This window comes from Scyliorhinus torazame, chromosome 17 (assembly GCF_047496885.1).
Source record: "Scyliorhinus torazame isolate Kashiwa2021f chromosome 17, sScyTor2.1, whole genome shotgun sequence".
Taxonomy (NCBI): Eukaryota; Metazoa; Chordata; class Chondrichthyes; order Carcharhiniformes; family Scyliorhinidae; genus Scyliorhinus; species Scyliorhinus torazame.
This window is the reverse complement of record NC_092723.1, coordinates 109312418-109324646: the sequence shown is the minus strand read 5'-3', so window position 1 is coordinate 109324646 and position 12229 is coordinate 109312418. Positions and strand designations below refer to the sequence as shown.

Here is a 12229-nt window from a genome sequence, read left to right as displayed (position 1 = left end):
TGTCCATTCCAGTGAGTGTTGATTGGTTGTAGACTGTGTACATTCCAGTGAGTGTTGTTTGGTTGCAGCCGGTGTCCATTCCAGTGAGTGTTGATTGGTGCAGCCAGTATACATTTCAGTGAGTGTTGATTGGCTGCAGCCAGTGTACATTCCAGTGAGTGTTGATTGGTTCCAGCCAGTGTCCATTTCAGTGAGTGGCGATTGGTTGCAGCCAGTGTCCATTCCAGTGAGTGTTGTTTGGTTGCAGTCGGTGTACATGCCAGTGAGTGTTGATTGGCTGCAGCCAGTGTACATTCCAGTGAGTGTTGATTGGCTGCAGCCAGTGTACATTCCAGTGAGTGTTGATTGGTTGCAGACTGTGTCCATTTCAGTGAGTGGCGATTGGTTGCAGCCAGTGTCCATTCCAGTGAGTGTTGATTGGTTGCAGCCAGTGTCCATTCCAGTGAGTGTTGATTGGTTGTAGACTGTGTACATTCCAGCGAGTGTTGTTTGGTTGCAGCCGGTGTCCATTCCAGTGAATGTTGATTGGCTGCAGCCAGTGTACATTCCAGTGAGTGTTGATTGGTTCCAGCCAGTGTCCATTTCAGTGAGTGGCGATTGGTTGCAGTCGGTGTACATTCCAGTGAATGTTGATTGGCTGCAGCCAGTGTCCATTCCAGTGAGCGTTGATTGGCTGCAGCCAGAGGACATGCCAGTGAGTGTTGATTGGCTGCAGCCAGTGTACATTCCAGTGAGTGTTGATTGGCTGCAGCCAATGTCCATTCCAGTGAGTGTTGATTGGTTGCAGCCAGTGTCCATTCCAGTGAGTGTTGATTTTGTAGACTGTGTACATTCCAGTGAGTGTTGTTTGGTTGCAGCCGGTGTCCATTCCAGTGAGTGTTGATTGGTGCAGCCAGTATACATTTCAGTGAGTGTTGATTGGCTGCAGCCAGTGTACATTCCAGTGAGTGTTGATTGGTTCCAGCCAGTGTCCATTTCAGTGAGTGGCGATTGGTTGCAGCCAGTGTCCATTCCAGTGAGTGTTGTTTGGTTGCAGTCGGTGTACATGCCAGTGAGTGTTGACTGGCTGCAGCCAGTGTACATTCCAGTGAGTGTTGATTGGCTGCAGCCAGTGTACATTCCAGTGAGTGTTGATTGGTTGCAGACTGTGTCCATTTCAGTGAGTGGCGATTGGTTGCAGCCAGTGTCCATTCTAGTGAGTGTTGATTGGTTGCAGCCAGTGTCCATTCCAGTGAGTGTTGATTGGTTGTAGACTGTGTACATTCCAGTGAGTGTTGTTTGGTTGCAGCCGGTGTCCATTCCAGTGAGTGTTGATTGGCTGCAGCCAGTGTACATTCCAGTGAGTGTTGATTGGTTCCAGCCAGTGTCCATTTCAGTGAGTGGCGATTGGTTGCAGTCGGTGTACATTCCAGTGAATGTTGATTGGCTGCAGCCAGTGTACATTCCAGTGAGTGTTGATTGGTGCAGCCAGTATACATTTCAGTGAGTGTTGATTGGCTGCAGCCAGTGTACATTCCAGTGAGTGTTGATTGGTTCCAGCCAGTGTCCATTTCAGTGAGTGGCGATTGGTTGCAGCCAGTGTCCATTCCAGTGAGCGTTGATTGGTTGCAGTCGGTGTACATTCCAGTGAATGTTGATTGGCTGCAGCCAGTGTACATTCCAGTGAGTGTTGATTGGTTGCAGCCAGTGTACATTCCAGTGAATGTTGATTGGCTGCAGCCAGTGTACATTCCAGTGAATGTTGATTGGTTGCAGCCAGTGTACATTCCAGTGAATGTTGATTGGCTGCAGCCAGTGTACATTCCAGTGAGTGTTGATTGGTTGCAGCCAGTGTCCATTCCAGTGAGTGTTGTTTGGTTGCAGTCGGTGTACATGCCAGTGAGTGTTGATTGGCTGCAGCCAGTGTACATTCCAGTGAGTGTTGATTGGCTGCAGCCAGTGTACATTCCAGTGAGTGTTGATTGGTTGCAGCCAGTGTACATTCCAGTGAGTGTTGATTGGCTGCAGCCAGTGTCCATTCCAGTGAGTGTTGTTTGGTTGCAGACTGTGTACATTCCAGTGAGTGTTGATTGGTTGCAGCCAGTGGACATTCCAGTGAGTGTTGATTGGCTGCAGCCAGTGTACATTCCAGTGAGTGTTGATTGGTTGCAGCCAGTGTACATTCCAGTGAGTGTTGATTGGCTGCAGCCAGTGTCCATTCCAGTGGGTGTTGATTGGTTGCAGACTGTGTACATTCTGCTGAGTGTTGATTGGTTGCAGTCAGTGTACGTTCCAGTGAGTGTTGATTGGATGCAGCCAGTGTACATTCCAGTGAATGTTGATTGGTTGCAGCCAGTGTACATTTCAGTGAGTGTTGATTGGTGCAGCCAGTGCACATTCCAGTGAGTGTTGATTGGTGCAGCCAGTGCACATTCCAGTGACTGTTGGTTGGCTGCAGCCAGTGCACATTCCAGTGAGCACTGATTAGCTGCAGCCAGTGCACATTCCAGTGACCGCTGATTGGCTGCAGCCAGTGTACATTCCAGTGAGTGTTGATTGGCTGCAGCCAGTGTACATTCCAGTGAGTGTTGATTGGCTGCAGCCAATGTACATTCCAGTGAGTGTTGATTGGCAAGCAGACTATGTCCATTTCAGTGAGTGGCGATTGGTTGCAGCCAGTGTCCATTCCAGTGAGTGTTGATTGGTTGCAGCCAGTGTACACTCCAGTGAGTGTCGTTTGGTTGCAGTCGGTGTACATGCCAGTGAGTGTTGATTGGCTGCAGCCAGTGTACATTCCAGTGAGTGTTGATTGGCTGCAGCCAGTGTACATTCCAGTGAGTGTTGATTGGTTGCAGACTGTGTCCATTTCAGTGAGTGGCGATTGGTTGCAGCCAGTGTCCATTCCAGTGAGTGTTGATTGGTTGCAGCCAGTGTCCATTCCAGTGAGTGTTGATTGGTTGCAGACTGTGTACATTCCAGTGAGTGTTGATTGGTTGCAGCCAGTGTCCATCCCAGTGAGTGTTGATTGGCTGCAGCCAGTGTACAGTCCAGTGAGTGCTGATTGGATGCAGCCAGTGTACATTCTAGTGAGTGTTGATTGGTTGCAGTCAGTGTACATTCCAGTGAGTGCTGATTGGATGCAGCCGGTGTACATTCCGGTGAGTGTTGATTGGTTGCAGCCAGTGTCCATTCCAATGAGTGTTGATTGGTTGCAGACTGTGTACATTCCAGTGAGTGTTGATTGGTTGCAGCCAGTATCCATTCCAGTGAGTGTTGATTGGTTGCAGCCAGTGTCCATTCCAGTGAGTGTTGATTGGTTGCAGACTGTGTACATTCCAGTGAGTGTTGATTGGCTGCAGCCAGTCTACATTTCAGTGAGTGTTGATTGGCTGCAGCCAGTGTACATTCCAGTGAGTGTTGATTGGTTGCAGCCAGTGTCCATTCCAGTGAGTGTTGATTGGTTGCAGACTGTGTACATTCCAGTGAGTGTTGATTGGTTGCAGCCAGTATCCATTCCAGTGAGTGTTGATTGGTTGCAGCCAGTGTCCATTCCAGTGAGTGTTGATTGGTTGCAGACTGTGTACATTCCAGTGAGTGTTGATTGGCTGCAGCCAGTCTACATTTCAGTGAGTGTTGATTGGCTGCAGCCAGTGTACATTCCAGTGAGTGTTGATTGGTTGCAGCCAGTGTCCATTCCAGTGAGTGTTGATTGGCTGCAGCCAGTGTCCATTTCAGTGAGTGTTGATTGGCTGCAGCCAGTGTACATTCCAGTGAGTGTTGATTGGTTGCAGCCAGTGTACATTCCAGTGAGTGTTGATTGGTTGCAGCCAGTGTACAGTCCAGTGAGTATTGATTGGTTGCAGCCAGTGTACATTCCAGTGAGTGTTGATTGGTTGCAGACTGTGTACATTCCAGTGAGTGTGGATTGGTTGCAGCCAGTGTCCATTCCAGTGAGTGTTGATTGGTTGCAGCCAGTGTACATTCCAGTGAGTGTTGATTGGCTGCAGCCAGTGTACATTCCAGTGGGTGTTGATTGGTTGCAGACTGTGTACATTCTGCTGAGTGTTGATTGGTTGCAGTCGGTGTACGTTCCAGTGAATGTTGATTGGTTGCAGCCAGTGTACATTCCAGTGAATGTTGATTGGTTGCAGCCAGTGTACATTTCAGTGAGTGTTGATTGGTGCAGCCAGTGCACATTCCAGTGAGTGTTGATTGGTGCAGCCAGTGCACATTCCAGTGACTGTTGGTTGGCTGCAGCCAGTGCACATTCCAGTGAGCACTGATTAGCTGCAGCCAGTGCACATTCCAGTGACCGCTGATTGGCTGCAGCCAGTGTACATTCCAGTGAGTGTTGATTGGCTGCAGCCACGGATACCGTGGGGGGTCACCCCGGCCACTCGGCCCTTTCCCCTTTTCCCCAGCAGGGCCCCCCACCCTAGCCAGCCTGGCCAGTGTCCAACCTGGCAACCCACAGTCGCGCCTCTTTGTGTCATACCTTTTCTCTCTCCCTCATCAGCCATGACGCCAGTTTCATGATTTTTAAAAGCACAAGGGAACCGCGCCGTTGAAAACTCGGCCCACCAGAGGTGGAGCATCGCGGAGGCCCCTGAAAATACTGGGTTGGGCCCACTAATGACATGAAAACGATGTTTACTCTACGTGCGTTCCTGAACGCATCGCGCCACTGTCGAGGTGACGTAGAATTGTGATTTGGTATCAAATCGCGCGCTGCGATTTTGGGTTTGGAACCGATTCTCCCAATCGCGTTTCACAATTTCGGCATCGGCCAATGAAGTTACCCGCCCCGGATGTGCTTTACTTAGCTTCTGAGTCTATTTTATCTATATGTGTCCTTATCGTCAAATTAAAAACCTGCAATGTTGTTTCATCAAACCTTATCGACGATTGATACGTTTACATCAAAGAAAAAGAAATTATACCTGGCAGGTTTAGCAGACGAGGAAGAAACAAGGGGCGAGATTTTCCGACCCCCCGCCGGGTCGGAGAATCGCCGGGGGCTGGCGTGAATCCCGCCCCCGCAGGTTGCCGGATTCTCCGGCACCGGAGGTTCGGCGGGGGCGGGTATCGCGCCGCGCCGTTTGGCACCCCCCCCCCCCCCCCCGCGATTCTCCAGATGGGCCGAATGCCTGTCCCGCAGGCGTGGATTAAACCACCTCTCTTACCGGCGGGACAAGGCGACGCGGGCGGGCTCCGGTGTCCTGGGGGGGGCGCGGGGCGTTCTGGCCCCGTGGGGGTGCCCCCACGGTGGCCTGGCCCGCGATCGGGGCCCACCGATCCGTGGGCGGGCCTGCGCCGTGGGGGCACTCTTTTCCTTCCGCCTTCGCCACGGTCTCCACCATGGCGGAGGCAGAAGAGGCTCCCTCCACAGCGCATGCACGGGGATGCTAAAGCTCCCGCGCATGCGCCGCCCGGCAATGTCATTTCCGCGCCAGCTGGCGGGGCACCAAAGGCCTTTTCCGCCAGCTGGCTGGGCGGAAATCAGTCCGGCGCGGGCCTAGCCTCTCAAGGTTAGGGCTCGGCCCCCCAAGATGCGGAGGATTCCGCGCCTTTGGGGCGGCGCGATGCCGGACTGATTAGCGCCGATTTTGGCGCCGGTCGGCGGACATCGTGCCGATACCGGAGAATTACGCCCAAGGTTCTTCCCGGTGCAGGCCTGGTGTTAATATTGCAGTTGGTTCCCAGTTACATAATCCGCACCTGATTCGCATATTGAAACTAGTGTCCTGCTGCTTTGTGTGGGTGGCCTTGGCGCATGCAATCTAAAATGGCGGTTAGTAAGATCAAAATGGAGACCAGTGGGTAAGTCTCCCAATTCAAGTTCACCCGAGCCCCATGCCCAGTTTCTGCTGGGTCAACGAGTTAATATCCAGCCAGTTCCCCACCTCCCTACCTCAGTTTTAAGCTACTCTGTGCCAACTGTCCTTTAGTGCTAAATCAGACTGTTGTACATAATGGTCAATTCACTCACAAACAAGCCATTCTGTTTGCACTGTCATCAGAATTCTTCTGCTTGTATGGTCTGGTTAACCCTATTTGACAAGTTTCTGTTTGATTTCTGTACTTTCTCCGTCTTCCAGATGCCTGGTGATGACCGAGTCAGTACGGAAACTGAAGTGTCCTGGATAAATGCAATGGTTGGCCGGATCTTCTGGGACTTCTTGCGGGAAAAGTACTGGGCGGATCAAGTTGCTTGCAAAGTTCAGAAGAAGCTGAGCAAAATCAGGGTGAGCTGAACGAATGTTCAGAATTGTTCCATTCAGGAAAGATGATACAAACATATGGGCAATAATGTTCAGGGGGAAACCCCATCTCATCCAGCAGCAAGACCTTGTGCAGTGCAGTGCAAAGAGTTCCCACAACCATCTTCTGGGGAGGTGAAGAAAACAGATAATAACCCAGGATAACAGTGGATAGTCAGAGACTTTTTCCCAGGGTAGAGGGGTCAATTACTAGGGGGCATAGGTTTGAGGTGCAAGTGAGGGGCAAGGTTTAGAGGAGATGTACGAGGTAAGTTTTTTACACAGAGGGGAGTGGGTGCCTGGAACTCATTGCCGGAGGAGGTGGTGGAAGCAGCGCCGATAGTGATGTTTAAGGGGCACCTTGACAAATACATGAATAGGATGGGAATAGAGGGATACGGACCCCGGAAGTGCAGAAGATTTTAGTTTAGACGGGCAGCATGGTCGGCACAGGCTTGGAGGACCGAAGGACCTGTTCCTGTGCTGTACTTTTCTTTATTCTTTGTTCTTTGATATTGAGGAGGGGGTTAAATCCCTCGTTAATCCAAAGTAGACACTCAAAACAAATCCAGGAGACCTCCCGAACCCTGGTTGATATTATTCTAATTCTCTAACTGGGGCGGCTCAGTGGCACAGTGTTTAGCACTGCTGCTTCACAACGCCAGAGACCCAGGTTTGATTCCCGACCTCAGGTGACTTGGTAGAGTTTGCACATTCCCCCCGTGTCGTCCGGGTGTTCCGGTTTCCTCCCGCAGTCCAAAGATGTGCAGGTTAGGTGGATTGGCCATGCTAAATTACCCCTTAGTGTCCAAAGGTTGAATGGGGTTACAGGGATGGGGCGGGGATTGGGCCTAGGTAGGGTGCACTTTTGGGGGGCTGGTGCAGACACAATGGCCGATTGGCCTCTTTCTGCACTGTAGGGATTCTATGATTCTTCCCACATCGAGTGATGCACTGAGGCAGCATTCTGTCTGTTTCCATAGCTTGTTTTGCCTGGAACAGTTTGCTAGTCTGTCACCATAGGCTTCTAGCTTGACGGTAAACATATAAGTACAGTGGATAGAGAAAGAATGGGCTTAGAGTAATGCTGCTCATGGTCAAATAGTTTAGCAGTGCTCACCGTCAAGGTTAGTAGATGCACAATGGCTAGTGATACACTGTTCCTGAGGTGACGCCTCATGACACCCTTGGAAAAGTATTCCAGGGGGCAGCACGGAGACACAGTGGTTAGCACTGCTGCCGACGGCACCGAGGACCCGTGTTCCATCTTGGCCCTGGGTCACTGTCCGTGTTGAATTTGTACATTCTCCCCGTGTCTGTGTGGGTTTCACCCCCACAATCCAAAGATGTGCAGGGTAGGTGGATTGGCCACGCTAAATTGCCCCTTAATTGGAAAAAAAATGAATTGGGTATTCTAAATTTATATTTTAAAAAAAGGAAAAGTATCCCAATGAGGAATAAATGCCTTCAGAAAAAGATAACGAGAAAGAGTTCAGGAAACCATATAAATTTGAAACACTTCATCCTGTGATCGGCACCTCCGAATGTAAGTCAGACAGACAGCATATTATTTTCCACACAATAAGCTTGCTGTGATTCTCTCACATTCATTAATCCATTATTGAAGATGTTGTCCTACTTCATCCATGTTAAATGCAAGAGTTTCTTACTGTCGTGACACCTGTAACTCTCTAAAAGATATATATAAATAACAGAAGCATGGGAGTAATTTTAAAGGTGTGATTTTGCTTGAGGTTCAAGTTAAAAACTGCTGAAGTCTCACTTTGCAACTTATTGCTTCATTTGCATTCTTCAATCAGTCCGCTGTCTCATAATCGCTCCTTGGTTACTCAGTGTTCTGAGTTCAGTACAGCCTTTATCACCAGCCCAACCATGCAGTCAAACTGCTAGAAATATTCTTCCAGGGCAAAATGTCCACTCTACTGAGCTTGTTCAAAGACCCTATTGTCCCAGTCTAATCTAGCACTTTGAACTCGGACAGAGGAAAGGTGATATTTATTGTCCACTCCCAGTGCACCGTGCCATGATGAAGTGGTGTATATGACTGCAACTGTCATTTCTATTCCTGTGTTCACTCAGTTCCCTTGTCCCTTGGCCCAGCACTGCCATGAATTAAAAACTCTCATTCCATTTTTTCAAATCTCTCCATGGTCTCACACCAGCCCCTCTACCCTATCTCCAAAATCTCCTCCAACCTGACAATCTTCCAAGATATCTGGGATCCTCAAATTCTGTTCACGTGTGCATTCTGCACTTCCTTATATCCCACCCTTGGCTGCCATCCTTCAGCTGCCTCAGCTCTAGGCTCCGGGATTCCTTTGTCAACCTCTTCACCTCTCTCGCCTGCTTTACGATATTCTTTAAAACCTACCGCTTTGGCCAAGTTTTAAGTCACTTACCGATTTTGGAAAGGTACAGAAATCACAGGGTAATAGTCATGGGTGACTTCAACTTCCCAAATATTGAGTGGAAACTCTTTAGATCAAATAGTTTGGATGGGGTGGTGTTTGTGCAGTGTGTCCAGGAAACTTTTCTAACACAGTATGTAGATTGTCCGACCAGAAGGGAGGCCATATTGGATTTGGTACTTGGTAATGAACCAGGACAAGTGATAGATTTGTTAGTGGGGGAACATTTAGGAGATAGTGACCACAATTCTGTGACTTTCACTTCAGAAATGGATAGGTGCGTGCAACAGGGCAAGGTTTACAATTGGGGGAAGGGTAAATACAATGCTGTCAAACAAGAACTGAAGTGCATAAGTTGGGAACATAGGCTGTCAGGGAAGGACACAATTGAAATGTGGAACTTGTTCAAGGAACAGATACTACCTGTCCTTGATATGAATGTCCCTGTCAGGCAGAGAAGAGATGGTCGAGTGAGGGAACCATGGTTGACAAGAGAGATTGAATGTCTTGTTAAGAGGAAGAAGGAGACTTATGTAAGGCTGAGGAAAAAAGGTTCAGACAGGGCACTGGAGGGATACAAGATAGCCAGGAAGGAACTGAAGAAAGGGATTAGGAGAGCGAAGAGAGGGCATGAAAAATCTTTGGCGGGTAGGATCAAGGAAAACCTCAAGGCCTTTTACACATATGTGAGAAATATGAGAATGACTAGAGTGAGGGTAGGTCCGATCAAGGACAGTAGCGGGAGATGTGTATTGAGTCCGAAGAGATATGAGAGGTCTTGAATGAGTACTTCTCTTCAGTATTTACGAATGAGAGGGGCCATATTGTTGGAGAGGACAGTGTGAAACAGACGGGTAAGCTCGAGGAAATACTTGTTAGGAAGGAAGATGTGTGGTGAATGTAAATACAGTTAATTAACCAGTTATGTTCTATGTTTGTAAATACAGTTAATTCACCAGTTATGTTCTACGTTATTAACTCTGTGGGTTTTATCTGTGGGCCATTGTATGGCTTCACCCACAGGGGGAGATGTTGGAGGATGTTGGAGCATGTACAGGCTCAGCCCATGGCTCCGCCCCTTTGCAGGAGTATAAGAGTAGCTGGTCTGTGGGACTGTCCTCAGTATGTACCAGTCGCAGGCAGGCAAAGTTGATAGTTAATTAAAACAACTGTTTTACTCCGACACGAGTCCTTGAGTGAATTGACGGTCGCATCAATTTAATTAACTATCTGAACAAAATCGATTATGGAGTCAGCCCTCAAACCTGACAGACTGGAGCTCGAGCCACAGGCCGCGGAGGTGAAGGAAATGTTTTAACACTGGCTGCCGTGTTTCAAGGCCTACCTTGCCGCCTCGTCGACGCCATCCGTCACGGACGAACAAAAATTGCGTCTCCTCCACGCACGGGTGAGTCACCGCATTTTTGTGCAACTCGAAGAGGCCACCTCATAAACCGCCGCTCTCGCAATCCTCGAGCGCATCTACATGCGGCCTGTGACATATTCTCACCGCTGCGCGACATATTCTCACCACTCGACGCCAGCGCCCCGGGGAGTCACTCAACGACTATCTGCGCGACCTCAAAGCCCTCGCGCGCAACTGCAACTATCAGGCCGTTACGGCCACTCAGCACTTGGAGCTCGCCGTCCGAGACGTCTACGTTGCGGGGGTCAGATCAAATTACGTGCGGCAGCGACTGCTCGAGAAAAGGGCCCAGGACTTGGACGAGACGGTGAAACTGGCGACTTCACTGGAGGTCGCTTTCCTCACTGCATTTCCGGCCGAACACTCAACCCCCTCATGGGCTCCCGACCAGAGACTGCCCCAGGCCTGTGCTGCGCGCCCACCCGCTCATCATGGGGGGTTGCCTTGTTATTTTTGCGGCCAGCCTCAACACCCTCGCCAGCACTGCCCGGCCCGCAACGCGCACTGCAACAGTTGAGGCCAAGGTCTGCCTCGCCAAGCCTAAGCACGCGAACTCTCAGACCCGGACTACCGACTCTCAGACCCGCAGACCTCGCAATGTGGCAGCGTGCCTGCCGACTCCGCACAGCACGTGCGAATCATGGGGGCCGCCATTTTGGCCATCCTCCCCCACGCAGCCGGCCACGTGCGATCAATGGGGGCCGCCATCTTGGATGCCATCTTCTATGCCGCTCAACACGTACGACCTGCTCGGACAGTCACCGGGTGGCCGCCCCAGCACACCCGACCACGCCACCGGTTACCCTCAACTCAGCGCAGTCACCTTGGACCAGTTGCGAACCAAGCACCTCAAGAGCTCAATGATGGCCGTCCGGGTTAACGGGTACGAGACACCTTGCCTGTTCGACTCCGGGAGCACCGAGAGCTTCATCCACCCGGATCTGGTAAGCCGCTGCTCGCTCCCGATATTCCCGGCGCAACAAACAGTTTCCATCGTCCCCGGGTCGCACTCGGTACGAATCCGAGGGTACACTATGGTAACCTTAGCGGTACAGGGCGCTGAATACACTAATTTCCAGCTGTACGTGCTCCCAGTCCTCTGACTCCCCTCCTTTTAGAGCTCGATTTTCAATGTAATCTCAAGAGCCTGACGCTTAGCTTTGGCGGACCCCTGCCCCCACTTTGAAAGTCGACCCTCCTTCCCTCTTCGCTAATCTCACCGCTGATTGCAAGCCAGTAGCCACTCCCAGCAGGCCATATAGCATGCAGGACAAAATATTTATTAGGTCTGAGGTCCTGCGTCTCTTGCGAGAAGGAGTCATAGAGGCCAGCAATAGCCGCTGGAGAGCTCAGGTGGTGGTCGTCAAGACCGGGGAGAAGCTCTGGATGGTTGTAGATTACAGCCAGACCATTAACCGGTTTACGCAACTTGATGCGTACCCCCTTCCCCGGATTGCAGACATGGTCAATCAGATCGCTCACTACTGTGTGTTCTCCACGGTGGATCTGAAGTCTGCATACCACCAGCTCCCAATCCGTCCGGAGGATCGCCACTACACGGCCTTTGAGGCAGACCGTCTTTTTCATTTCCTCCAGGTCCCTTTTGGCGTCACGAACGGGATTTTGGTGTTCCAACCAGCAATGGACCGAATGGTGGACCAGTATGGGCTGCAGGCCACGTTTCCGTACTTGGACAACGTCACCATCTGCGGCCATGATCAGCAGGACCACGATGCCAACCTCCACCGATTTCTCCAAACCGCCCAAAAACTTAATCTCACCTATAATAAGGAGAAATGCGTTTTCCGCACCACCAGGCTAGCCATCCTCGGCTACATCATGGAAAATGGAGCCTAGAGCCCGACCCTTCATGTCTGCACCCCCTCCTGCAACTCCCTCACTCCCTCTCCCTCACTGTCCCAAGGCCCTCAAGAGGTGCCTTGGATTTTTTTCCTACTACACCCAGTGGGTCCCCCAGTATGCGGACAAAGCCCGCCCACTATTTAAGGTTACCCTTTTCCCTCTGGCAGCCGAGGCCCGCTAGGCCTTCAACTGCATCAAGGCGGACATCGCCAAAGCCGCGATGTGCGCGGTGGACGAGTCCGTCCCCATTCAGGTGGAGAGCGACGCATCAG

General features: G+C 50.7%; 1 protein-coding gene across 1 annotated transcript in view; it reads left to right on the top strand.

Annotated features, from left to right (window-relative positions):
* Positions 1-12229, top strand: part of tex2l (testis expressed 2, like) — a 200737-nt gene that overhangs the window by 154198 nt on the left and 34310 nt on the right. Inside the window, exon 6 of the mRNA XM_072480866.1 lies at positions 6078-6224. Coding sequence (XP_072336967.1) covers positions 6078-6224 — 147 coding nt within the window. The remainder of the gene's footprint in view (positions 1-6077; positions 6225-12229) is intronic.